The sequence below is a fragment of the Ochlerotatus camptorhynchus genome, unplaced genomic scaffold (assembly GCF_037179485.1).
Source record: "Ochlerotatus camptorhynchus isolate MF236.1 unplaced genomic scaffold, CSIRO-AGI_Acam_v1.1 ptg000360l, whole genome shotgun sequence".
Taxonomy (NCBI): Eukaryota; Metazoa; Arthropoda; class Insecta; order Diptera; family Culicidae; genus Ochlerotatus; species Ochlerotatus camptorhynchus.
Genome location: NW_027040848.1, coordinates 1 through 24,195, shown reverse-complemented (window position 1 = coordinate 24,195; position 24,195 = coordinate 1). Strand labels below are relative to the sequence as shown.

Here is a 24,195-nt window from a genome sequence, read left to right as displayed (position 1 = left end):
CGGGACGTGGTCAAGAAGGTCAATTCCTCCGTCTAGTTCGTCCAGCAGACAATGAAGCGGGTCGGACTTCATGCCTTTAAGGTAAGGAAGGTGCCTATCCGAACCGATAAACAGAATATGGTGACCGAATCCCGCGCCAGGAAACTGTACCGCGAGTGGTTGGTGTAGCCAAAATGCATCGTAATGGACGATGAGACGTACATTAAAGCGGACGCCAAGCAGATTCCCGGCATAGAGTTTTTCTTCGGCAAGTCCCGCATGGATGTTCTGGAGAAGTTCCGGAAGAAGAAGGTTGTCAAATATGCAAAGAAGTACCATAGAGGTTGTAACGTTTTACGTTTATTTGTTAATAGTTTTTCGTTGAAATCTAATTTAATTAACAATTAAATCCTTTTTATGTCAAGTTTGCTAAGAAATGAAATATTTCAGCCGTGTAAATAAAATCAGACCATTACTGTGTCGATTTTACAACTTCGCCATAAAAGCTCAACTTATAGTGAGCTGTATTACATTGTACATGCTTTCTGGAGGCGCCATGAGGTCCGTCGCCATTCGAAAGGTTTGGCGCAACTCTCGAATGAAGAGGGAGTTTTTAAAAGATGACCTATTTGAATAGGGAAAGGTCGTTAGGAATTTTCCTGCTTGCCAAATTATTCTGACTCATCCATTTCGTTTTCGAATCGGCTGGATAACAGAAGTGCGCGAATTACTTTACGTTCTCGAATTATATTAAATCAAATTGATTTTGTGCGATAAGTTTCTCTAAAGGTACTGAATAGTAGTGAGTGAGTTTTTATCAACCAGTGGTTTTTAAAACGTTCTCTTTCTTTTTGTACAGTGGACATAAGTCCGTATTAAGTTCAGCGTAGTCTGTTCAGTGCGTTTATTTGTGAAATTGTACAAAAAAGGTAATTTTATAGAATTTTGTTAAAATTTAGAATTGTATAAGTAATGTGAGTTCGCGTTGGATTTCCAGCGCTTTGCGCTTTTTTTGTACGGGCTGGATATACGTTCCGTTCGGCTATCGTCAACGCCGAATCGGGGGTTCCATCTGTGGCATCGCCATCATCGTTCGTGGGAGACGGACATTTCCCGTGACTCGTGCGCCCTGCTAACCCGGAAAAAAATAACCAAAATTACCATAAAATAAAATACAGTTACAAGTAAATCTATTGCCAACAATCGATCTTATTGTGTGTATATAGTACACGAAGTTTTAACATATTGTTATTACAATAGATGTACAATACGTCCCATATAGTAAGAGTTTTCAACAATAGAACAACAATACAATTAATGGTAAATGGTTCAAGTTTGTTCGGGAAAAAGTGATTTTTCGTATGGTTAAGATACATAACGACCCCCTTAATCTATTGTATATTCCCCCATTTACCATTGATTATATTGTAGAAACAATACATTCTACTGTTATTTTATCGTTGTGGAGAATACGATTTATTGTAAATACCATAAACTCTATTGTAAGGCTACAATACATTTCATTGTACCTCTACGGTTCTTTTTTTTACGGGAAGGCCCGCCTTTTCGAAGGTAGCTAAACGGAGGTGGGTGAAGTTCGCTAATATTCGAAGTGAAATATCTTCCGACGGTCGCCAAACATCCGTCGACGAGGTCCCTTCCACTACAACCCCGTGGACCATTATTTCCGAGAGCTCGGACCGTGTGAGCGCGTCGCCAAAAGCGTACCGCGGTCCGGATTCAATCCAACGGGAGAGGGGGTTCATTTCATCACGGATGGTCATAGCGGAAACAAAGTACCCGAAGCCGTCCGAAGGTAAGTTGGCCTCTTCTCTTTGCGGAGCGAATCTCCCGGGACAGCACGACTTCTCGTCGTAGCTCAGCTCTCGATTGCCAAATCGGAAGTCTTCCGTCCAGCCGCCACTCCCTCCGCAACTCTAATTCGGCCATACCGCGTACGAGTCACCTTCCGTTGCTGCGCGCCATACTGCAGCATGTGAGCGGCACCATCACGTTTACGCCGCCATCGCTACACCGCCATCATCGAGTCGTCGAGCCCTCATCGGACAGCAGTCAGCGATTCATCACTTCGTTAAGTAAAACCTGCGCAGGTATGTGAGAGCATGTTTAATTCATGGCCATGATTTGCTATTTCCCGTAAACCCCTCTCTGAAATCCAATGCGAATGAATGCTAGAATATAGATTAAAGAAAAAGTTGAAGATTAGTTTTTCGAACGTTTTGAATGCTACTCCCTGAATAAAACACACTTACTACGTTACGTTCTGTTTTCTTTCTTTTCCGCTCAGTTGAGTCAGCATTCCTTCGTTCTCTTTCCGTTTCGGGGGTGAGTGAGAGTAATACCTTTGGTTTATTTATTTGGTTCATGCGCTCCATTCCTGTATTACTGAAGGACTTGGCATTTCCAGAAAGTTAATAGTTTTTTTCATTGCCGTTAGTAACCAACGACCGTTCAAGAGGTCCTCTGAGAGAAAAGTCTCATTTGTCGGGCAAAGCTTTAACACGACCAGTGGTCTCTCTTAATAGAGAGTGGCGCTTAAGCCACTGAGTTAAATCAAAACCTCAGCGAAATTTCACGAACGGTTACAAGGTAGGTCCCGAAGAAACGAGATCAACTTTTTGGCTCAGCTCTGGTACTATCTTCGGTCCCAAGCTAATCACCCAAGCACCCCTCGAAAATGAGAAAATTCATGAACCCTTTATTTTATCTGTCAAACTTTCACAGCGAATCAAAACAAACATAGTGTAGTACTGGAATTTATACTATAATGGGGTACGTTAATCGATTTGCTTGGGACCAATAGGCTAGTCAAGTAGTGATCCAATTTAAAATCGTTAGTTTCGTAATGATTGTTGGAAGTACTTTGTGTGGCTGGTGATCTGTGGGTGCGGCAAATTCAGCAAGCCGTACATAGCCACCGGCACCATCAACGGCCAAAAATATAAAGAAGAATGCCTCCAGAAGCCCCTGCTGTCCTTCCTCCGGTCCCACGAAGGTAACATCTGTTTTGGCCGGATCTGGCATCGTACCGCGAAACCGGTGATGGAAAGGTACGGTACGGTTTTGTGCCGAAGGAGGCAAATCCGTCAAACTGGGCGATTATGAAGGGCAAGCTCCGGAAAACAGGGAAGGTCTTCAAAAACGACAAGAATTTGAAGAAATAGTGGATGAAAGTGTGTAAGAAAGATAACACAAGTGTTGCACAGGATTTGATGGTAGCGTTAAGTCCAAGGTGCGGGCATTTAGCCTAGTAGAGGAAGCTGAATAAACCAACTTTACAAAAACATATCTAATAGGGGAAATGACGGCTTCGGCATGACAGACTATTTTCGGCAACCCAAATTGAAACACTATTTTCACTGGATTTTCTTACGAAAACACTTAGCTGAATGCATACAAACGATTCTTTATGCTTTCAGCTTCAATTGGACTATATTTTTACCACTGAGAAAAAGCAATCTAGCAAGGTTTTCTTGAAATGCAACACACGCACTACAAATTGTAGCTGATTTCGAGTTGCCGATAATAGAACAGTAGATTTACATGCAGTTCAAATGGAACGGTTGCCGAAGAAAAACTGGTTGCCGACAATACTCGCTCTCACTAGAGAAGATTGGAGCTTTGTAAAAGCGTTTCAAAACAGTTTTTGACAATTCTTTCGACTGAAATTGTTAGAGCAGCTGGCAGCAAAAGATTGCAAACAAACCAATACTGAATATGTGTGCGTTCCTTAGAGAAAAAGGCTATAGAAAGAACGTCGCTGCTTAGGTTGCCGAGAATACGTAAATTCCCCTATGTGTTTATTTATTTCCTGAGAGTTTCAAAAATATCCGACTTAAAATGAATTTTTGGTCATCATTTTTGTATTTTGCATTTTTTTTTTCGAGGACAGTCTTTAGTCACTATGAACGGAGTTCCAATTTCTTGGTCAAGTCAAGTTAAATATTTTGGAGTTGAGTACTTGGCACTGATAAATTCCAAGCATGGGAAAAATCGTTTCATTTTGCATTTACTACTCACTCCCACGCATACAACATCAGAAACGAATAGCAGCTTGTGCGAACCGCACTGATTCCGTTCGTATTTGCATTGCTCCTATTTTCTTCGATAAACGCAGAATTGAGCAAAACAGACAGCTGAGCGTAACATGAATAATTCTGAGTGTGGATGATTCCTCTCTTATTATTTTTTCCATGCTGGGCATTTTACGATTGCATTCTGCTGAGTGAGCTGAATGAGAATTTTGTAGAATGAATCACTTTTTATTTCTAGCTTTATACATACATTGACACATTATAATCGCTATTAAAATCGAAAAAAAACTGTTATACTGTAACACATAAACATAAGCGTCACGCAAATAACATAAAACTGCTGTGGCCAATTCAACTGATTTAAATCAGTGAGTCAAAAACTATCTGACTCGGCTATTAAAATCGTTAGCATTCGGATTTTACGCATTCAATCTGGTTCTCCCTCGTTAGAGAAAATTGTTCGGCTGCCTTTCAGTTTATCCTTCTTTCCTTCTACTGCCAGTTGCCAGTATTCCAGATTTATCTGGATTTTCCAGATTTTTAGTCGTCTTGCCAGATACACAGACAGACCACGTATATTTCCAGATATTTTAAATATGTTCCAGATTTTCCCAGATTTTTTAAACATGTTGCTTTAAAAATATCAGTGCAATTGATATACCCTCTAATCAAAAAATAAAAGGCAAACTTGCTACTTTAATTATTAAAGGCCATCAACGTTAGACATTATTGAAATTTAAAGGTAATTCTGAAAATAGTTCACAGTTAAGTGTGAGTCAAATTCTTTGTGAAATAAAAAAAAAAAAAAAAAATCAAGCTACTTATGAGTAGAATTGCATCATCTTTGTGGGCTTCGGGGTCGTGTGGCGTCACCCATCATTTAGGCGTATTGTGAGTGCCACGAAGTGAGGGTTCGATTCCCACTCCAGCCGGTGCAAATTTTGGCAACCTGAAAATTTCCCTACTGGTCTAATGAGTGTGGTGTGTTGCCCTATGTTTAGTGTTATATATTCAGTCTGTGCAACCTTTGGTTGAAGACGGTATCAATTGTCTTGTCAACACTGATGACAATTGCATGAAGATTTTATTATTAAAGGAAATACAATCCGGAAGAGAAATCATAGAAAATTCTTATGATGAAACTTAAAGAGTATGCTGATACGAATCGTGAGAATAATTTCAATGGAATTCTGTCCAATGTTTATATGGAGATTAATTTTAATAAAATTTTAGGCGCATTATCTGGGAGACTTTCAAAACCATTTTGGCAAAGTACTAGAGTACTTAGGTAATACTGAAAAGGATTTCAAAACAATGTTGACCTTACCTACAAAGCAGTTTAAAGGGAATTATCGGATAAGTCTGAGAAGAGTGTGACGCTCATTCTGAAGAGTGTAATCAAATTGTTAAGATTATTTTAAGAATTTCGTAGAGAAAAATGGACACAAAATTGAGACAATTCTTGGGAATGATTATCAATTTGAGGGAGTTGTGGAATTGGAGAGTGATTTATAAGAGATTACAAGAGGTAATGCTAAGAACTCTTTTAATGGTTCTCGGAAAAGTTTAGATATTTTCAAGATTATTTTAGGGGAATATAAAAAAGAAATATGATGGAATTCTACGATGATTCGAATTGAACTAAAAAAAAGGTGAAGATATCCTGTGAAGAGTTCCAAGTAAATTCGGAGTAACAAAAATGATTCATGATCTTGGACGCAGGAAAAATATGAATTCCGGATTTTAGAATCATTTCAAGATCCTGAGATTTCAAACTTTGATTTTAGTAAAATAATAAAATTATTCTTTGGCATAATGGTCATGCGTAGCATGCCGTAGTTTAGGTAAACTGTGTGTGAGTTCCACGATGTTAGGCTTTGATTCCCACTTCAGCCCGGTGAATTTTGCTTCAAAATAAAATTGCCTACTGGTCTGCTGGATGTTGTGTGTTGTATGATATCAAGAACTAAACTGTTAATCTGATCAACCTTAGAATTATTTAGAACTAATAAAATCTTTAAATTCTAGTACTGTATCAAATAGTCTAGTCTATCGATTAATAGTTAAAAAAAATCCATCCAGTTTTCTTGATTCTTAGCTTCTCTTTTTTTAAGTTACAGTTTAAAAAACAATTCTAACCATGTTTTCTGCTGTCTTTTACCCACCTTTAACTCAATTTTTAAATGCTGCGTAATGGATATTTAAACTTTTTGGGCACACCGTGTCAATACTTTTCAACTTTTTGATGATTTTAGCAATGCTAACAAGTTATTTGCTTTATTTAATTTATTTAAAAATGTAATTTATAATCATTCTAGTACTTAAAATAAATTCCAGATGATCATACTTATTATTAACGAAGTTTCAGATATACGACTGAGGAAATAATAAAACACTTGTTTCTATGTTCGTAGTCAAAGTACTAATGACCCATATATTCAACCTATTCATGTACAATACTCAAAACTCTGCTACTCTTTCATTTATGGCAGTCCCTCTCTGAGGTGACTGTCCATCTTACCGAACTATCGAAAAGGCTTTGCCTGTTACACCACTACAACTCCTCTATCCTTAAGATGAAATTTCAAATATGTATTCAGAAAATATTAAATTTAAAGTGATTCTCATATCAATCAAATTTCAGAATGCAAAACCTAAATTGTGCGCAAAATTTCAGAATATCCACTTCAAGTAAACTACGGAAAATGCAAAACCTTCGAAAACTAACTAATAGTATACATAATCATTTTTCTTCTTCTTCTTGCATTTCCTCTTCGATCGGCGATTACCGTCAGCCAAATTGTCGTTCTGATAATGGCTAACTGGGGCAACTTCCTCCCCCGAAAAAAATAAGAATCAGCAGCGAAACCGTAAAAATCAGAGCTAACGTCTGACCTGTCTGACGAATCCTCACAATCATCTTCTCGTCTGCGCTTGTTTCTGTTCTTTGCTGGTGGCTCGATAGGTAACAATTCATCGATAGGTAGTTCAATGGTCGGCAAAGAAACACTCTCTCCATGGAAAGCAAAAGTCCTAGGCGCTTTCCGGCGAGAGACTGGGACTACCTTTAGCTGGCGCTTATGCGCCGAAAGAACCCTGCCTCCCAAAGATACCTGCAAAATATTCGTAGAGATCTTTTTTTATAAATTTGGCTTGTATTTAACCATTGTCGAATGTCAGTTGGATTATTATTTTTATAATAGGGGAAATGCAGGTAATGTCGGCCTAAGTGTCCCTAATTTGGGCCCATACATAAATTCAGCAAACGACAAAATTTTCAATGGCAACCAAAAATATCCATTAGTAACGTCGCAATAACGCGTTCATCTAGATAAAATTGATAAATAGCTGATTTTTAGCGATGGGCCCAATATTAGATCCATAGGCCAACATTAGAGACATTTCCCCTATATCAGATCTCCATACTTTAAGAGGCAACTAACCATCACTCGATTTTCTTTTGCTTCTTCTTCTTGTAATCCTAAATCATCACTTTCTAAAAGTATTGGTAAATTCGTTGGTAGCGTGCGTCGCTGTGCCAAAACAGTCAATGAATCGTATATATCAACTGGTATGGTGAGCAAAATCTGCCGTCTCTTTTATTCTTTTACTTATCAATACAACAGCAAATGTGACGTCACACATGCACGTGGATAAGAATGTCGTAGACAAAACATTCACACTGCCAGACTACGGTGTATGAAATTTCGTTTACACCCCTGAGCGGGAAAGCAAATAACATGCTACATGCAATGCTGCCATCTCCCCTGTTTGTGTTTAATTCAATCTTTGTTTACCTTTGTAATTGGAACGTTTAAGTTCCAAAAAAGGACCTTTTATTTTTATTCATTCAGTTTTTGATATTTATTCGCCATTAAAAACATCCACTCATCTAAGTTATTGGGTTAAACTTCGTATTGGCATGTTTAAAAAAAAATATATTCAATGCTAGAGGTAATACATCTGGCAACGCTTGATTCAATGATTCTTCTACGTTCGCTAGCAAAGAAGTGGAAACGAAGTGATTTTCTTGGTGTTTTGTTTTGTTCACCAAGAGATTTGACTTCCAGTTTTAATAAATTTAGTGTATACGATTACGTGAAATTGTGGAATGCTATGAAGAACACAAGTAAGTAAATGCAGTGATAGTGTTTTACCCAGAAAATATACGATGTAAAATCATGAAATACTTGCTTTAAATTTTCGGATGGCTTGTGTGTGAATGTATGTGTATATTAATGATGATGATTGAAGAAGATTTCAAAAACAAGAAGAATCCCAATTGATTGACTGTGTCTTGAAATTGGTCAGATATATTATCTGAACTACTGCTATCAATAACTCTTGGGTGATCAACACATGTATCAGTCAATTTTTGGATTGGATTAAATCTATTAAAATCTTTGGTCTGTATGCCAGCATACGCTCAGAAGGAAATTTGCCATCCGTTTCCAAACAAATGTTCCTATAGTTGATCAAAAAATAAGCAATTTGTTTGTCGGTGTCCAAAGTTCTTATTTGTGGATCAATTAGAAACTTCTTGAATACATTTTTTACCAGACGAACAATTCGCTCAGTCTGTCCATTGCTTTCAGGATGATACGGTGGACTTTTCATCACTACAATGCCCTGCTTTTGAAAAAACCTGATGAAAATGTCCGAATTAAAAGGAGGTCCACCATCCGTCACAAGAACGTCTGGCAGTCCGAAACGAGCAAAAATTTTCAAGAAAACTGTGATCACTTTGTTGTGATCCGTCCCATTTTTCATATGTTCCACCTCTATCCACTTAGTGAAAAAATCGGCGTGAATACGGCTAAAAGGTTTGATAGTCGGAGTCCATTTTGAATAAGGAGGTTTTCTTGAAAGTGCTGTTGTTTCGTTGCATGTTCTGCAGGCCTTAACGAAATCTTCGATATCTTTATTCATCCCGAACCAATAAACAGTTCTGCGAGCTAATTGTTTAATCTTTTTGATGCCTGAATGATTCATGTGCAGCATTTTTAACACCTTCGGCTTCATAGTATCTGGAATAATTACTCTGTCCTGAAACAGGATACATCCGTCAATTTCCTCCAAATCCTGATGGTGTGAGTAAATATCTTTGAAGCTTCTGTCGATTCGGTCGGACCAACCCTTACGCAAGAAATCCATAATTTTCAGCAAATACTTGTCCATGCTAGTTTCCTTTGCAACTTCCTTGTAGTCCAGAGGGAACTCATTGGTAAAATTCAGGCTTTTGATATATTCACACGCTAATCTTTTTGGTACTTCTTGAGCAGTAGGAAACCTGGAACAAAAATCCGCGTTCCCCATCCTTGACGATGGTCGATAAACGATATCGTATTCGTATATCGATAGTTCCATTACGTATCGTTGAAGTCGCGTTACAGTAAGTGAATTTTTTCCTTCCTTTCCGAAAATTCCAAGGAGAGGTTTATGGTCAGCATATATTGTGAACTTTTTTCCATATAAAAATTTATGGAACTTTTTAACAGCACACACAACCGCTAAAGCCTCTAGGTGCAAAATCGGATATTTCCGTTGAGCATCGTTCAAAGTAAATGAAGTAAAGCTTATTGGTCGTTCCACACCATTGATTTGATGAGCCATTACTCCACCAAGACCATAAAAGCAAGCATCGATAACAATAACTACTGGTTTCTCAGGATCAAAATACTCCAAAAGATTAGGCTTCAATAAAAAATGTTTGCATTCGTTGAAAACTTTATCGCATTCCCTGTCCCAAATATATTTAGTATCTTTCCGTAAAAGAGCATACAGACATTTTATCCGGGTAGATAAATTTGGAATAAATTTAGCATAAAATGTTACTAAACCCAAAAAAGCTTTAAGCTCCGAAACATTCTGCGGAGCTTTTGCTTCACGGATAGTTTCAATTTTATCCGGACAAGGAAGCAGTCCTCTGTCAGTCAAAATGTGTCCAAGGTATGGCAACTCCTTTACAAAAAATTTGCATTTATTAAAATTCACTTTTATGTTAGCCTTGGACAATCGCTCCAAGACTAAATAAAGCTTATTTTTGCAGTCTTCTTTCCTGAAATTAAAACGTCATCAAGGTAACACGATACATTTTCAAGCCCCTGAAGTACCTGATCCATGACCTTCTGGAATATTGATGCACTCGAAGAAGCCCCCTGCGGCAACCGGTTGTATGCATAAAGCCCTTTAATGGTGTTAATGATCATTATTTTTCTTGATCTAACCGATAGCAATAGCTGTGTATAGGCACCCGTTAAATCCAGCGAGCAAAAAAATTTGGAACCCGCTAGAGTGGCAAAAAGATCCTGCGCCAAAGGCAAAGGATATGAATTTGGGACAATTACTTTGTTTATCGAGACTTTGCAGTCGATTACTAACCGTATATCCTGGTTCTTTTTAATGACAACCACCACAGGTGATGCCCACTCGCTAGCTTCAATTGGCGTAATTATTCCATCTATTTCTAAACCGTCTAAGTGTTCCAAAACTTTTTGTCGCAAACGTAGAGGAACTGTATAAGCCTTACGAAAAATAGGCGTGTTATCCTTTAAAACCAGATCACCCTCATATCCAACTATCGGATTAGATAAATTCTTATCAAATACCTTCGGAAACTTACACTTCAAATCATAAACTGTCTCCTCGTCATTAATCGCACTGATGTACTCCGCAGCTGCAGTCGGTCTAGTGAAAACATGTCTCCATCCAGTGTAAAAAATATCCAGCCAGGTACGTCCCATCAAAGGAACAAAATCATTTTCGCAGCGTAGAATTACCAAGTAGAGCTTTCTTTGCATGTTTCCTAGCTGTACATATACTTCCACCTTTCCTAATACCTTCAGTTCCTTACCATCGATTACTACAAGACGCTTATTGCATGCCTTTACAGGAATATTTCTAAAATTTCGGAGAAACAATTCCTCAGAGATCACACTTTCCGCCGATCCGCAGTCTACCTCCATTGTAAATCTCTTGCTTTCGATTCTTAACTCTACATAGCAAGGTTCATTAATTTTGTTCACTGCCGAAATCATTAAGCAAGGCAAATCTTCCTCCGAATCTGACTGTATATCTTCCTTCAAACGCTTGAATAATCCTGATGTTGTAGGCTCTGAAGTTTTAGGCAAATCAACAAATTTTACACCTGACTTGAATTTACGCGGGCTTTTGTTTTTCAACTTGTAACAATATTTCCTTAAATGACCCTTCTTCTTACAATACGAACACAAAAACTCCTTGTCACAATTATTATTCTTTCTATCTCCATATCTTCCTCCGCTTCTGCTTCTAAACGATCGATTCCTACTGTCACTCCTACTTCTGCTGCGGAAATTAGACCTACGTGATGTACGGTCCTGCCTTCGACCCAAACGAGCTATAACACTTCCTCTTCTATCATCGTCGTTACGCAAAAATTGGGTTCTATCAAGCTATTTCCTGATTCACTATCATTTTTTCCGCTTTGACAACAGTAAGAACGTCCTCGTCAAACAACCGCTTCTGTAACTTCCGATCATTGATGCCGATAACCAAAACGTCACGAATGGCCCTATCTTTAAATTCACCGAACTCGCACAGCTCGGCTAAATGCTTTACATACTTAAATCAACTGCCTTCTCGAATTGCCCTTGCCTACGAGTCCAGAATTTAAAACTGTGTATAACATCAGAGTCCTTGTTATCGTAATGCAGTTTTAATTTTTCTGTTATTTGTTTATAAGTAAGGTCTTTTAAACTTTGCCCGGGAAACAAAAGCTTTAACTGAGAAAATACTTCAGTCCCACAAACTGCAAGAAACGAAGTTTTGAATCTATCTTCCGTGTAGTTATTATGTTCAAACATCCACTCTAGTTGCTCTTGATATTGGGAAAAAGGAATAGTTCCCGGAATGAAAGGCTCAGATGTTGGATTGATAGACATCCTTTCAGTAAAATATAAAAAAAAAAACAGGCAAAATGGATTCAGTGTAAATATGTATGCTTTTCTATTGCACATAAATGCATATAAATATAACAAATCAACAACAAAAAATCACATACCTGAAAACACTGGTGTCACAATCAGCACAGCTACCCTAGCGGCGGTAAACAGCCATAGCACAAAGCGTAGCCAACACAATTAAAATCAGCCAGCAAACACAGCAGCAAACCGAACCGTCGATCACCAGCACACACAGCAGCAACAGCAATCCGTAGATAAGCCGTCAACAACAGCTTCGCTTCGTAAAACAGAGGAACACAGCTCTAAACAGCAGCACAATAAAACACTACACCAGCGATCGTGACGGCAATGCACTTTCATGCACACAATGCACCCTTCACTCCGTGAGGCTCAGTTGTTCACTCAGCATATAAATAGAAAATCGCTCAACATGAGCAACACTGCTGGAACTCAGTCACTGTCTCGGAGCTCGCAACACAACGGTAGGTACTAGAATCTGGACTAGAATACCAAAAGTGTGCCACTCACTTCCAAGCGTAAATGTTGGCGTCGTTGATGTTCTTTTCCTAGCGCTCACTATGGAACAAAAGGAAAGACAAAATGGTGAGAAAACCACTTGATGAAAAGATTTTCGAACACAAAAGAATCTGAGCTATTCAAAATGGTGTCTTCTTTTGTTTTCTCTAAAAATTTCTACAGAAAATTAGCAGGGATTTTTTTCCGAAACACAAGTTTTTCAAGAAAAATGAAACTGTAAAACAAATTCAACCACTTATCAGAGTACAAACAACAATCAATACGAAACTAACGATTTTAAATTGGCTCACCACTTGAGTAGCCTATTGGTCCCAAGCAAACGATTAACGTACCCTATTCTAGTTGAAATTCTATTACTACACTATGTTTGTTTTGATTCGCTATGAAAGTTTGACAGATAACATCAGGGGTGTGTGGATTCATGCAGAACATGCAGGGGTGAGTGAAATAGCTTGGGACTGCTTGGGACCGTTGTTCTGGTACTGAGTGAGCCAAAAATAATAATGATTTTCTTCGGGACCCAGTGGTCTTAGAGTTACCTCTATGGTACAAACGTGTTCAATTATTAAATCTAATTCTCGCCACTAAGTACGTTTGTCTACCATTCAAGGGTGAGAACAAAATCACGGCAAAACTACTTACGATAGGCCGTCTACACGCAATCAATATTTTTCCTTGAGTTTCTCACTGAAAAAAAAAACTTTTACACACGCGAATGTGAAAAAAAACCCTAATTTTAAAATTTATCCTCGTTGCCACTATTATAAACGAAGTTTCAGATATACGACAGAGGAAATAATAAAACACTTGTTTCTATGTTCGTAGTCAAAGTGCTAATGACCCATATATTCAACCTATTCATGTACAATACTCAAAATTCTGCTACTCTCTCATTTATGGCAGTCCCTCTCTGAGGTGACTGTCCATCTTACCGAACTATCGAAAAGGCTTTGCCTGTTACACCACTACAATACTGACCTATTTTTACGGGAGATTGGCACATCACTTTGATTTCAATAGCATTATGTAAAAAAAAAGGATTTTTTGGAGCATTCCAGATTTTTCCAGATTTTATATTTTACCTGGTCCAGATTTTTCTTAAAATGACCTGGCAACGCTGGTTCTGAGTCACAGAGCTGCAGAGTCACTTGGTTGGAAGAATTTACACTCGTTCGGCAATCTGTTTGTAGGTGAGGATGTGTATTTTGATTCTGTGATGCTCGCGCGAGTGAATGAATTTTCCCATGCTTGATAAAGTCTGCAAGTAGTAGACGAAATACGCGTATCTGTCAAAAGATAAGCAATTATAACGGAATTTAAAGGAAATTAACCAACCCACTCACAGCTCTTCATATTTTGGATTAGTACTAGACCAAAAATTAACTTTTAAAGATCACATTGAGGGCATTCAAGCCAAATGTAACAAATAGGGAAAATAGATGTAATGTCGGCCTAAATGCAACAAATTTGGGCCCATACATAAATTTAGCAATCGACTAAATTTTCAGTAGTTACAAATAACATCCATTAGTACCATTCCAATGACGCGTTCATCTTGATAAAATGGATAAATAGCAGGTTTTTAGCGATGGGCCCAATCTTAGTTCAATACGCCCATGCATGGCATGCACAGTTGTACAAACCAACTGCTCATTTGTTAATAACTTTTCACTCAGTTCTTGAATTTTTTTAAAAGTAATTGATAGATTAGGATCATAGTTTACTATATATATGCAAAGAGTAGGTAAGTCTTAACATTTGAATCAACACCAATGAATCTTTACACTTTAAGTCCTAGATGTGCAAAAAGCATTTCTCACTTGATTTTTACAACACAAAAACAGTTTATTATTAATATAAAAATCTACTTCTTCGTACGTACCTATTACAAGCTTAAACTTTATTCTATCTACTGCTTCAAACAGAACTATGTTTTGTCAACTGTGTCCAAACTTTTCCTGAAGAATAAACTTCTAATATTTAAACAATTTTTAGCCAGCCATGCTTTATGCTGTGCCAATATGGTCTAGATGTTGCACTACCAGGAAAAAACCACTTCGAAGCATTCAGAAGTTCTGAATATGGTTTTGAAGTTGTCTCCCTGGTACAGTTCTACCGAGGTATATAGAACTTAAAATGTTGAGACTTTGCAACAAATGTCCAACAAAATTATCAATAGTTTCAGGCAATTACAATCACTGACGCCGGTGGTGTAATGGTAAGCGTGACTGCTTATTCACCCCAATGGATCTGGGTTCAATTCCAGCCAAGGTCGGTGGCATTTTTCTGAGGAATAAACATCTCTGGTCACGTCTTCCTTCGGAAGGGAATGCGCGAACACCCCCCACATAGAACGCATACGAAAGGGGTGAGCCTAAGCTTTCGTTTGCTTGATGTTGCAGCGATACTGATTTTGTTTTGTAAGATTTTCTTCCAAGGACATCGTGTAATAAGTGAGACCATAAAGAGGCCAAAGAATGTGTGTTCTTGACAGAAGAAAATGTACATTGATGATGGCGATAGTCCTGCCACTTACCCCTACAAAGGATTGAACTTCATGATTTATCTATAAGATAATTTATTAAATACATTTCAACTAGGTTTACAAAAAGATGAACTGATTTCATCAATAGACAATCCCTTCAAATGTTTACAATTGCTTCAATAGCGACTAAAAATTTAATCATTAAAAACCGCCCTTTTAATTCTGTTACACAAATACCTCTCAAACCACTTCTATGCAAATCCCGAAAATTCAAAGCGCTTTATTGTACAATATTAATTAGTCATCATGAATATTCGTTAAAGATGTTTTACAATGCATCGGTTACATATTTTTGTTTTACCAATGTGTAGGTCCATACAATCAATGATAAATATATGTTTTCAAACTAATTATTCATTTCTGCAAAATAAACACTTATCGCAATAACACCGATAGTGATATAAATGGTGTGTGAAAAAACGAACCGTTATAAGACTGAAAAGTAACTGTACACACTTATTTTTTCTACCGAGCTCGGCTGTGTAAATCTCGGTAAAATAAGTTTCACTGAGATCTCAGCAAAAGTTACATTTGATTGCTAAGTGTTGGATAATGCTTAACTGAGATCTCAGTAAAACCTTTTTTTGCCGAGATTTGCACAGCAGAGCTCAGTGGAAAAAAACTTAGTGTGTATATCATCCCAAACCGGCGTGGTTAATTCTGTATGAATACATCTTTTACATATTGTTTAAAGCCACGGTAACGCTTTTATGCATTCCAGCAACGACACCAGCAGATCTTTATACTCTGTAATATACTCTATTTTTACAACCCTCGCATCCAAGAGATCCTAGGATATAAACTTCGTGCATATTAGTTCCTATTTATTCGTATAAACAGCCCTGTTGATAGCGCAACCAGTAGCCTATAACGCGTACCCCCTGAGGCCACCCACTGAGTAATTACTCCATTGCATAATGAACAGTTTAATTAAATTTTCTTTTACCCCTCTCCATGTTTTGCTCCTCCCGATGGGCCAATGTCTGACTGCTAAATTGCCGTTCCATCCGATAGGGGCGATGTAAGCAACATCTTCGAGAATAGCAACAACAACTGTGATAGCACAGAAGATGCGATCCCTCAGGAGCAGCAACAGCCGGAACCTACAACGGATGCCTTCGAACGTGTTCTTTCTCCGGAGACAACTCTATACGACACGGAAGGTGTGGCCTTATTTGAATGAAATTGAAAAAAGTTTTTCACAAGTGCTTCCATTGCAGCTTCTGGTGAAGATGATGGTTCCGATTTGAGCCAAGCGGAACGGCGGCGACGGAATTTCACATTCAAACTGAATTCGATTGAACTGAGCGTCATCGAGGAGAAAACGGACGAAGATGGAAGTGTCTACCAACAGTCACCGGAGAAGGGTTTTGAGGGTGGTAGAGTGATAGAAAGTAGTGAAAAATCAAGGGAAGGCTACCTGTCAAGTCTGGAAGGAGAAGATGCACTTCGAAAAGATCAAGCGGTTTTCCGGACCGACTCGGAAGGAAATGAGGATTTAGTAAATTTGGATGACGATGCAGTCGCTGATGAAGAACCTGAAACAGCTGATAATGAAGAAGATTCCAGTGAGCAAAGTCTGAAAGGCTTTGAGGATGTGGAACAACTTCTGAACAGAATGCCTCTGGTTCCTACATTTAAAACGCTAACAAGATTTCGATCCTTCGAATACCCACGCGCTATTGAAGGCGAAGATGATAGCGACGAGGAGGAGGCATCTCCTCGGTTGAAGAAATTCAATCTGAAAGATTTTAAAAGCAAAATGCAATCAGAGAGTAATTTGGACATTTCGGAGGGTGACGATGAAGAGGAGGAAGAAAACCATGACGACGATGATGAGGATACTATTGTGCCGGATGATGACTTCGATGTGGATGCAGCCATCGACGAGGTGCTGGAGGAAACGTCTTCCGAGGTGCAGAATGAGAAATGGGAAATGCTGAAGCGCACCCTGCACAAAATCCCATACCGCGCCAATTCGTTCGATTTGTTCGGCGAAAGCAACGAGGATATCCTGGAAAATCTATTTGAGCAAAGGAGAAATAAAGTGTTGGAAAGTGCTGGTGAGGAGTTGGGTAGATCACCAGAAGATGTGTAAATAATGCTCAGTTTATTCCAATTAAGTTTTATTGATTCGGTTTAAGAAAGCAAATACAAATTTATTGGAGTTGGTTGGAAATGCTAACATGAAGCTTTAGTGTGATGATTTATTAGCTAGAGAATGATCTTTAGAAGAGGGTAGGTGGATAGTTCCGTTAGAGTACGGCAGTATGAAAATTGAATAGAAGTTGAAAATGAGCGAAGGGCCATTAATGCGACAGTTTTTCAAGATAGACGCACAATAGTTGGGTAAAGAAGAACTGCATTATAACACACCATCGACTGGAAATGCTCTCGCAACGTGGGGCTTTAGGTAGTGATGAAAACGTCGCTAGAACTATTCCACAGCCGCAGTCAGTTTATGAGCAAAAAAGAGGGACGCACATTTTTGCCTGTGGACTTGGAGACATACTTCAAGTCCCCGCGTACATCGTACGGGTTAGGCAAAAATGTGCGTCTATCTTGAAAAACTGTCGCATTAATGGCCCTTCGCTCATTTTCAACTTCTATTCAATTTTCATACTGCCGTACTCTAACGGAACTATCCACCTACCCTCTTCTAAAGATCATTCTCTAGCTAATAAATCATCACACTAAAGCTTCATGTTAGCATTTCCAACCAACTCTGAAAATCGTTAACTTCGCGTATGAAGTAACATAAAAACACAAATTTATTGCTAAATTATGCAATCAAAAGTATGTAAATAAGTTGAACCAATCAAGTACTCCTTAAAGACATTTATTTTTATTTCTTGAATACCATGGAGTTCTAATAAAAATATATATATAATCACCTGCCCATCAGCTGGTCTCATGTTTAACGTCTCCCACAATTCCAATAGCTTCGATCTCTACAGCAGCGCCGAGGGGCAGTTGTGAGACTGCATAGCATGTTCTTGCCGGAAAATTATTGCCAAAAACTGAAAAGAAATCCAATAGATGAATCTGAATACACCCATTTCCCACAAATACGGTCGTACATCGTTTATACTCATCGTTTACTGCCGCGTAATCGTTCATATCAGCTAGCAGGACGGTTGTCTTAACCACCTTATCAATGCCGGAGCCGGCATCGTTGAGTAGATTGGCCAGATGTTCCAGTGCTTTGGCAGCTTGGGCTGAAGCACCTCCGGCAACGAGCTTCGGTTCATTTAAATCTATTCCAATGACACCGGAACAGTACACGGTACGATCTGCGACAACAGCTTGGCTAGAAATAGTTAAAAATATCACATGTACCTATCACCAACACTTTTTCCCATCTCCCGAGTGGTGTGCCCTAAGTTCTTGTTTTTGTTTGTTTTGATAGTGTCGTTCGAACATCAACCGGTTTGCTCTCTACGAACAGAGATAAGTATGTGCACTTGTGGAGTTTCAACCCATGTTGAACTGTTTCTTATGGATTTCACAGTTGGCAGACAAAATAACCAAGTAGCTTATAACATTATGCAATCAATAGCATACCTATAGGGAGCCAATGGCCGGGGACACTTGCTGCTTGATATGATTTTACGGATGACAAAAGACATGGCTGTATTTTTGGATCGTGTATTAGTATGGTGTGCAAACGATGCCACGATTCAAGCGGTCTGCTCACTGGAACTGCTAATTTACTACTGATTGCTCTTTTATGGGTTTTACTTTGATTTTTGGTGCACCCATACAAACAATTTCAAGCTGAAATTCGATGCTGTATTTGACAATTTTTTTAAGTGGTGTGTACAAGCTTGCGTAGTTGGTTACAAGCTTGCGTTTGCAGAAAAGTCGTCGACATAGGCGTAGCCAGAGGGGACTGCCCCCCCCCCCCTAAACTCAGCAACACAAAGACTTTCGGTGAAATGGCGCTCGGTAAAATGGTATTCGGCCAAATTTTTCATAATAAATTTTTTTTTCGCCCTTCCCTAGCTCGAAACCTGGCTACGCCCTTGTGTGAGTGAGTAGTAAATGTGAAATGAAACGATTTTTCCATGCTTGCTTATATTTACACAAGTTTCAGGCTGTTCTATGTGCATGAAATGTGCATTCTAATTTATTGGATTTATCTGAAACTGATGTGTAGCGTCAGATTGATATGAGATACAGGGTAGAGAACTACTTCGACCGAATTGCCCATTTTGGGCCTATCGAGCAGAAAACTTCAAATAAATCCATGGTTTCAGAGTTAAAAAGTCAATTATGCGTTTGGTACGATACTTTAGTTAATAAGCTAACGAACGAATACAATGAGAACGCGTGGGGTGAAGGCTTGCACCCATTATTCCCAAAAACAAAAGAAGCGCTCCGATCGAAACAATGTTTGTCTTCATCCAATAGGCCGAAGTGAATTCATTTTCTTTTCATTGGCGTTTCAATACGTTAGGCCGAGTTTGGCGTCAAGAAGCAGTGTTTATACTTTTGATAATATCTCAACGATTGGTTCCTCTTTTTCAAATATTACGGTACGTACGGAAAGGTAAATATATTTGGAAGCCATCAAAAATAATAAAATTCCGTTTGGTGCTAAACTGCGCTAGATTGAGAAAGATTAAATGCAGGTTGTGCTTAGTAGTCCGAAAATCGGGTAGTTAACCCTATATACCAGCATTCCAAGTTTATTATTTTACCTGGGAAGAATGAGATCACAAAATGAACCAGAATTACCAACTTAAAGACAGGGTCAATTAGAGGACAGTTATAATTTTACTCAACTTTCTCTGACCGGAAGTCGACTCTATCCTGTGTTTCAAGAATAATGGAGCACATATGTGATAAGCCCCGTTAAAAGTACTGAACAAGGAATTCAGTACCTTTAAACTCCCGCCACATTCCCTGCCAATCACATATGTGCTCCTTTCCTAGCTCCTAACTGAATAAAAACGCGTCTCAGGATGGTATCACACGTCCCGGAGTTTTATTTTCCAAAATGAGCCATTTATATGAAAGTATAAACTATGTGCATTCAAAACGGAAATATTTATTTTTTTATTTAAAATTTTGCTTATGGGAATATTGCCTTCTTTGTTCGAAAATCGAATTCAATAACAAGCATAAATAAAAGATAAAAATATTAACAATACAACAACGCAGTGAACAATCAAAGAAGAAAATATTCCCACTTTATTAAAATTTTTAAGCTTTCGTTTTATTTTTTTAATATTTGTAAACGAAACTATTGCAGGCAATGTTATGCTAATAAATGGCTCAATAAGAAATTAAAAGCCGGGAAATGTCAACCACCCTAACTAGCTAATATTAGAGAACGGCAAATTTGGAGACAGCTGACTAATAGCGAATTTGTTTATTATCGGGGTTGGAACCAGTTCCAACCCAGTGCGAAACCGAACTTTTTGTCAGTGCGAACCTTAACCTGAGGTAGGTTTTAAAAACAAACGATCAAACTGACGTTTGTCAGGAAGCAAGCAGAGTCGATCTTGATACCCGATCCAGGTTGGAACTGAATAATAAACAAATTCGCTATAAATATGATGCAAGGAGCACATATGTGATAAGCTCCGTTAAATGTACTGAAAAGTCACCTCTGTTCCTAATTTCGATCTAAACCGATTTTCAATAAAATCAATTTATGATCAACCAGTTTCGATCAAAATCATCAAAAGGGGTGGCTTTTCAGTACCTTTAAACTCCCACCACATTACCTGCCAATCACATATGTGCTCATTTCCTAGCTCCTAACTGACAAAAAGCCCTTCTCACGGTGGTATCACATTTCCCGGAGTATCATTTCCCAAAATGGGCCATTTACCAGAATGTATATAATCCTGTGCATATAAAACAGAAAATTTTACTCCTGGGAATATTGCCTTCTTTATTCAAATATCAAATGAAATAAATAACAATCAGCAAACGAAAATAAAAAAAATAAATATAACAACGCAATGAACGCTCAAAGAAGGCAAAATTCCCATTGTTTTCAAATTTTTTTATATATTGTGGGGGAAATGTGATACCACCCTCCTAACTAACAAGAGAGAACCGCAAATTTGGAGTAAGCTGACCAACAAGATAAAAGGAGCACATATGTGATAAGCCCCGTTAAATGTACTGAAAAGTCACCTCTCTTCCTAGTTTCGATCCAAACCGATTTTCAAAACCAGTTTCGATCGAAATCATCAAAAGAGGCGGTTTTTCAGTACATTTAAACTCCCACCACATTCCCTGCCAATCACATATGTGCTCCTGCCCTAGCTCCTTACTGATTGAAAGCCCTTCTAACGGTGGTATCACATTTCCCGGAGTTTCATTTCCCAAAATGGGCCATTTACCATTAAAATGGGCCATTATATTTTGCATTCAAAACGGAAAATTTCTCCTGGGAATATTGCCTTCTTTACTCAAATAGCAAATTAAAGAAATAACAATCAGCAAACGAACATAAAAGATAAAAACAAAAATAATGTAACAACGCAATGAACACTCAAAGAAGGCAAAATTCCCATTTTTATCAAATTTTTAAAGCTTTAATATTTTTTTATATTCGAAAACTAAAATATTGCAGAAAACTTTCTGAAATTAAATCCGGGAAATGTGATACCACCCTCCTAAATGTTAAATGTACTGAAAAGTCACCTTTCTTCCTAATTTCGATCCAAACCGATTTTAAAAACCAGTTTCGATCGAAATCATCAAAAGAGTTGGCTTTTCAGTACATTTAAACTCCCACCACATTCCCTGCCAATCACATATGTGCTCCTGCCCTAGCTCCTATCAACCTATCTAATTCTTTTTCAAAATATTTACTATATCTAAAACCTAACATTGCTACTTTGGAATGCGACGATCGAGCTCACGGTAGTGGTCCTACGAACTTCATAAACAGTACTTCGACGAAAGCATTCTGCCTCATCGATTGGTTTGCTTGGAAGGCATTTCCAAAAGGATGGAATTGATATACCTATCCGAGCACGGTCCCTAAACGAATTTTGGTCGCCAAAAGTTCCCTATTCAGTGTTGATGGGTTCCGAGGATTCGTCAGAGGCAAGGTGGTAGCTCAAAGTATTCGTACGTACCCGGCTACAACACCTATACTCTTTAGAAGTCCTCGGAGAAGCTAAAAATTTGGATAAAATTCGTTAGACCACCAGTGAGCTCGATCTAATCACACAAACACAAAGCCAAACTATCAAAAGAGATTTTGAATTTCCCACAAACCGAGGAAAACGGCCGAAACTATGAATACCAAGCCTAAAGGTTTCCAGCCAAAAATCGTTTTTACCCAAGTTGGTTTTGGGCGGCTAGAATTTTCAAGCAGCATCACAGTAGGCTGCATCGAAAACGTCAAATTTTCCTTCTCGGTTTGTACACCACAATGTTGTCGCGAGGTACATTGTTCCCAAGGTCCAGCATAAACCAGATTCATCTGGGAACGCTGGAGTTTGGGAGTTGACGTCTGTGTAGACGCGTTGGCAGTGCTCGGTGCATACGTCAAACTTTCCAAAATGTTATGTTGTATTTTCGCGTATGCTTCGAACACTGCCACCGTCGTCTGGCAGCACTGTACCTCGGCCAACCCTGCAGTCAAAATCGAATCAATATCGGTTATATTACATTTAAAACCCTGACCTGAATTTTGTGGAGCCCTATCTACTAATTCCTGAAAATCTACAAATTCTACGTCATGAAAATCTACATTTAAAACATTCTTACCATTACCCGCAGTTGAGGCAACCTGGATAGTTTCAAGTCGGTTTTCTGGAGCTGCTCTCCCAAAACCCTCACCAATCACCTGTTTGCTTTTCGGTGCTATAAATGGCCGGCGGATAAAGTCAGCTACCGGTGACCTTACGTTATCATACTCGTCCGTCACCGGTAGTCTTTTAAGCATTTCCCAACGGTCCCGGCACTTTGGCAGCTTGGGCTTTGTAGAAGCCGCTTTAATGCGGTTATACATAGCCGCAAGCTCGCCATTAGGGTCGGGACGCATGAATGCCGGTAAGGTCATCGGTCTTGCATTCCGACCGGACCGGTTCTTCCCGGCATCACGACCATTTTTAGCATTTTTAGCAAACATTTTGATTAGTGGTGTGGTTTTGTTCAATGGGATGGAGAGCGATGAAAACACGTCTGCTCTGAAACTACCTAAGAAGCCTCTTGACGATTGTTAGCAGCAGTCTTACTTATATAGACTCTTGGCATGCGAAAATTTGGTTACACTGCTGTTGCTATGGCAGTGGCTGGAAGATGATGCGCAGTGGGAGAAAGTCGTGAAAATCGGACTTTTTGGTCAAGGTAGGCGTGCATGTTTTCTTCTTCTGTGAAATGTCATTTTTTCACGACGCAATATAGACTGAAAAAAAAAAATGTAACGGACATGGACGCTGGAGGTCATGAATGTGGGACTTGGTGGTACTTTTGCCCGGAATGGGCATGCTGGTGAGCCCCATCAGAATCTTCACAATTACCGGTGAAGCCGGACCGGAATTCCTAGTAGTTAAGATGTGATTATGGAGTCGTGTTTATTCGTTCCGGGTGTTGGTGCGCTTCGGTCAATGGTAGTTTCCGACTTAGTGTTTTTCAGCTGAATCCAGTCGGGAATTACCAAGGAATTAACCAACACCCGGAACGAATAAACACGACTCCATCATCACATCTTAACCGCTAGGAATTCCGGTCCGGCTTCACCGGTAATAGTGAAGATTCTGATAGGGCTCACCAGCATGCCCGTTCCTGGCAAAAGTACCACCAAGTGCCACATTCATGACCTCAAGCGTCCATGTCCGTTACATTTTTTCCCCGTTGATATTGCGTCGTGAAAAAAATGACACTTCCCAGAAGAAGAAAACATGCACGCCTACGTTGACCAAAAAGTCCGATTGTCACGACTTCCCCCCACTGCGCATCATCTTCCAGCCACTGCCATAGCAACAGCAGTGTAACCAAATTTTCGCATGCCAAGAGTCTATATAAGTAAGACTGCTGCTAACAATCGTCAAGAGGCTTCTTAGGTAGTTTCAAAGCAGACGTGTTTTCATCGCTCTCCATCCCATTGAACAAAACCACACGACTAATCAAAATGTTTGCTAAAAATGCTAAAAATGGT

General features: G+C 38.9%; 2 protein-coding genes across 2 annotated transcripts; one reads left to right on the top strand and one right to left on the bottom strand.

The window, feature by feature from the left end:
- Positions 1 to 183: 183 nt before the first annotated feature.
- LOC135709399 (uncharacterized) lies at positions 184 to 17,157 on the top strand. Its single transcript, XM_065231691.1, has 6 exons — positions 184 to 291; positions 1,674 to 1,795; positions 1,858 to 2,090; positions 15,900 to 15,957; positions 16,074 to 16,222; positions 16,280 to 17,157. The coding sequence occupies exons 1-6, from the start codon at positions 184 to 186 to the stop codon at positions 17,155 to 17,157; spliced, it is 1,548 nt and encodes a 515-aa protein (XP_065087763.1).
- A 762-nt stretch (positions 17,158 to 17,919) lies between these two features.
- LOC135709395 (rutC family protein UK114-like) lies at positions 17,920 to 18,766 on the bottom strand. Its single transcript, XM_065231686.1, has 3 exons — positions 18,624 to 18,766; positions 18,140 to 18,369; positions 17,920 to 18,079 (listed from the first exon to the last, which is right to left on the bottom strand). Exons 1-3 carry the CDS (start codon positions 18,686 to 18,688, stop codon positions 17,961 to 17,963), a joined length of 414 nt encoding a protein of 137 aa, XP_065087758.1. The 5' UTR covers positions 18,689 to 18,766; the 3' UTR covers positions 17,920 to 17,960.
- Positions 18,767 to 24,195: the final 5,429 nt, after the last annotated feature.

Bases quoted from the DNA above. Each gene is read 5' to 3' on its own strand.
- LOC135709399 (XM_065231691.1), top strand. From the start codon at position 184: ATGGACGATGAGACGTACATTAAAGCGGACGCCAAGCAGATTCCCGGC. The intron at 1,796-1,857 runs GTAAGTTGGCCT...TTCTCGTCGTAG, and splicing joins GTACCCGAAGCCGTCCGAAG to CTCAGCTCTCGATTGCCAAA. The intron at 16,223-16,279 runs GTGTGGCCTTAT...CTTCCATTGCAG, and splicing joins AACTCTATACGACACGGAAG to CTTCTGGTGAAGATGATGGT.
- LOC135709395 (XM_065231686.1), bottom strand. From the start codon at position 18,688: ATGTCTTTTGTCATCCGTAAAATCATATCAAGCAGCAAGTGTCCCCGG. The intron at 18,370-18,623 runs GTATGCTATTGA...AACTATTTCTAG, and splicing joins CGGCCATTGGCTCCCTATAG to CCAAGCTGTTGTCGCAGATC. The intron at 18,080-18,139 runs GTACGACCGTAT...ATTTCTTTTCAG, and splicing joins AAACGATGAGTATAAACGAT to TTTTTGGCAATAATTTTCCG.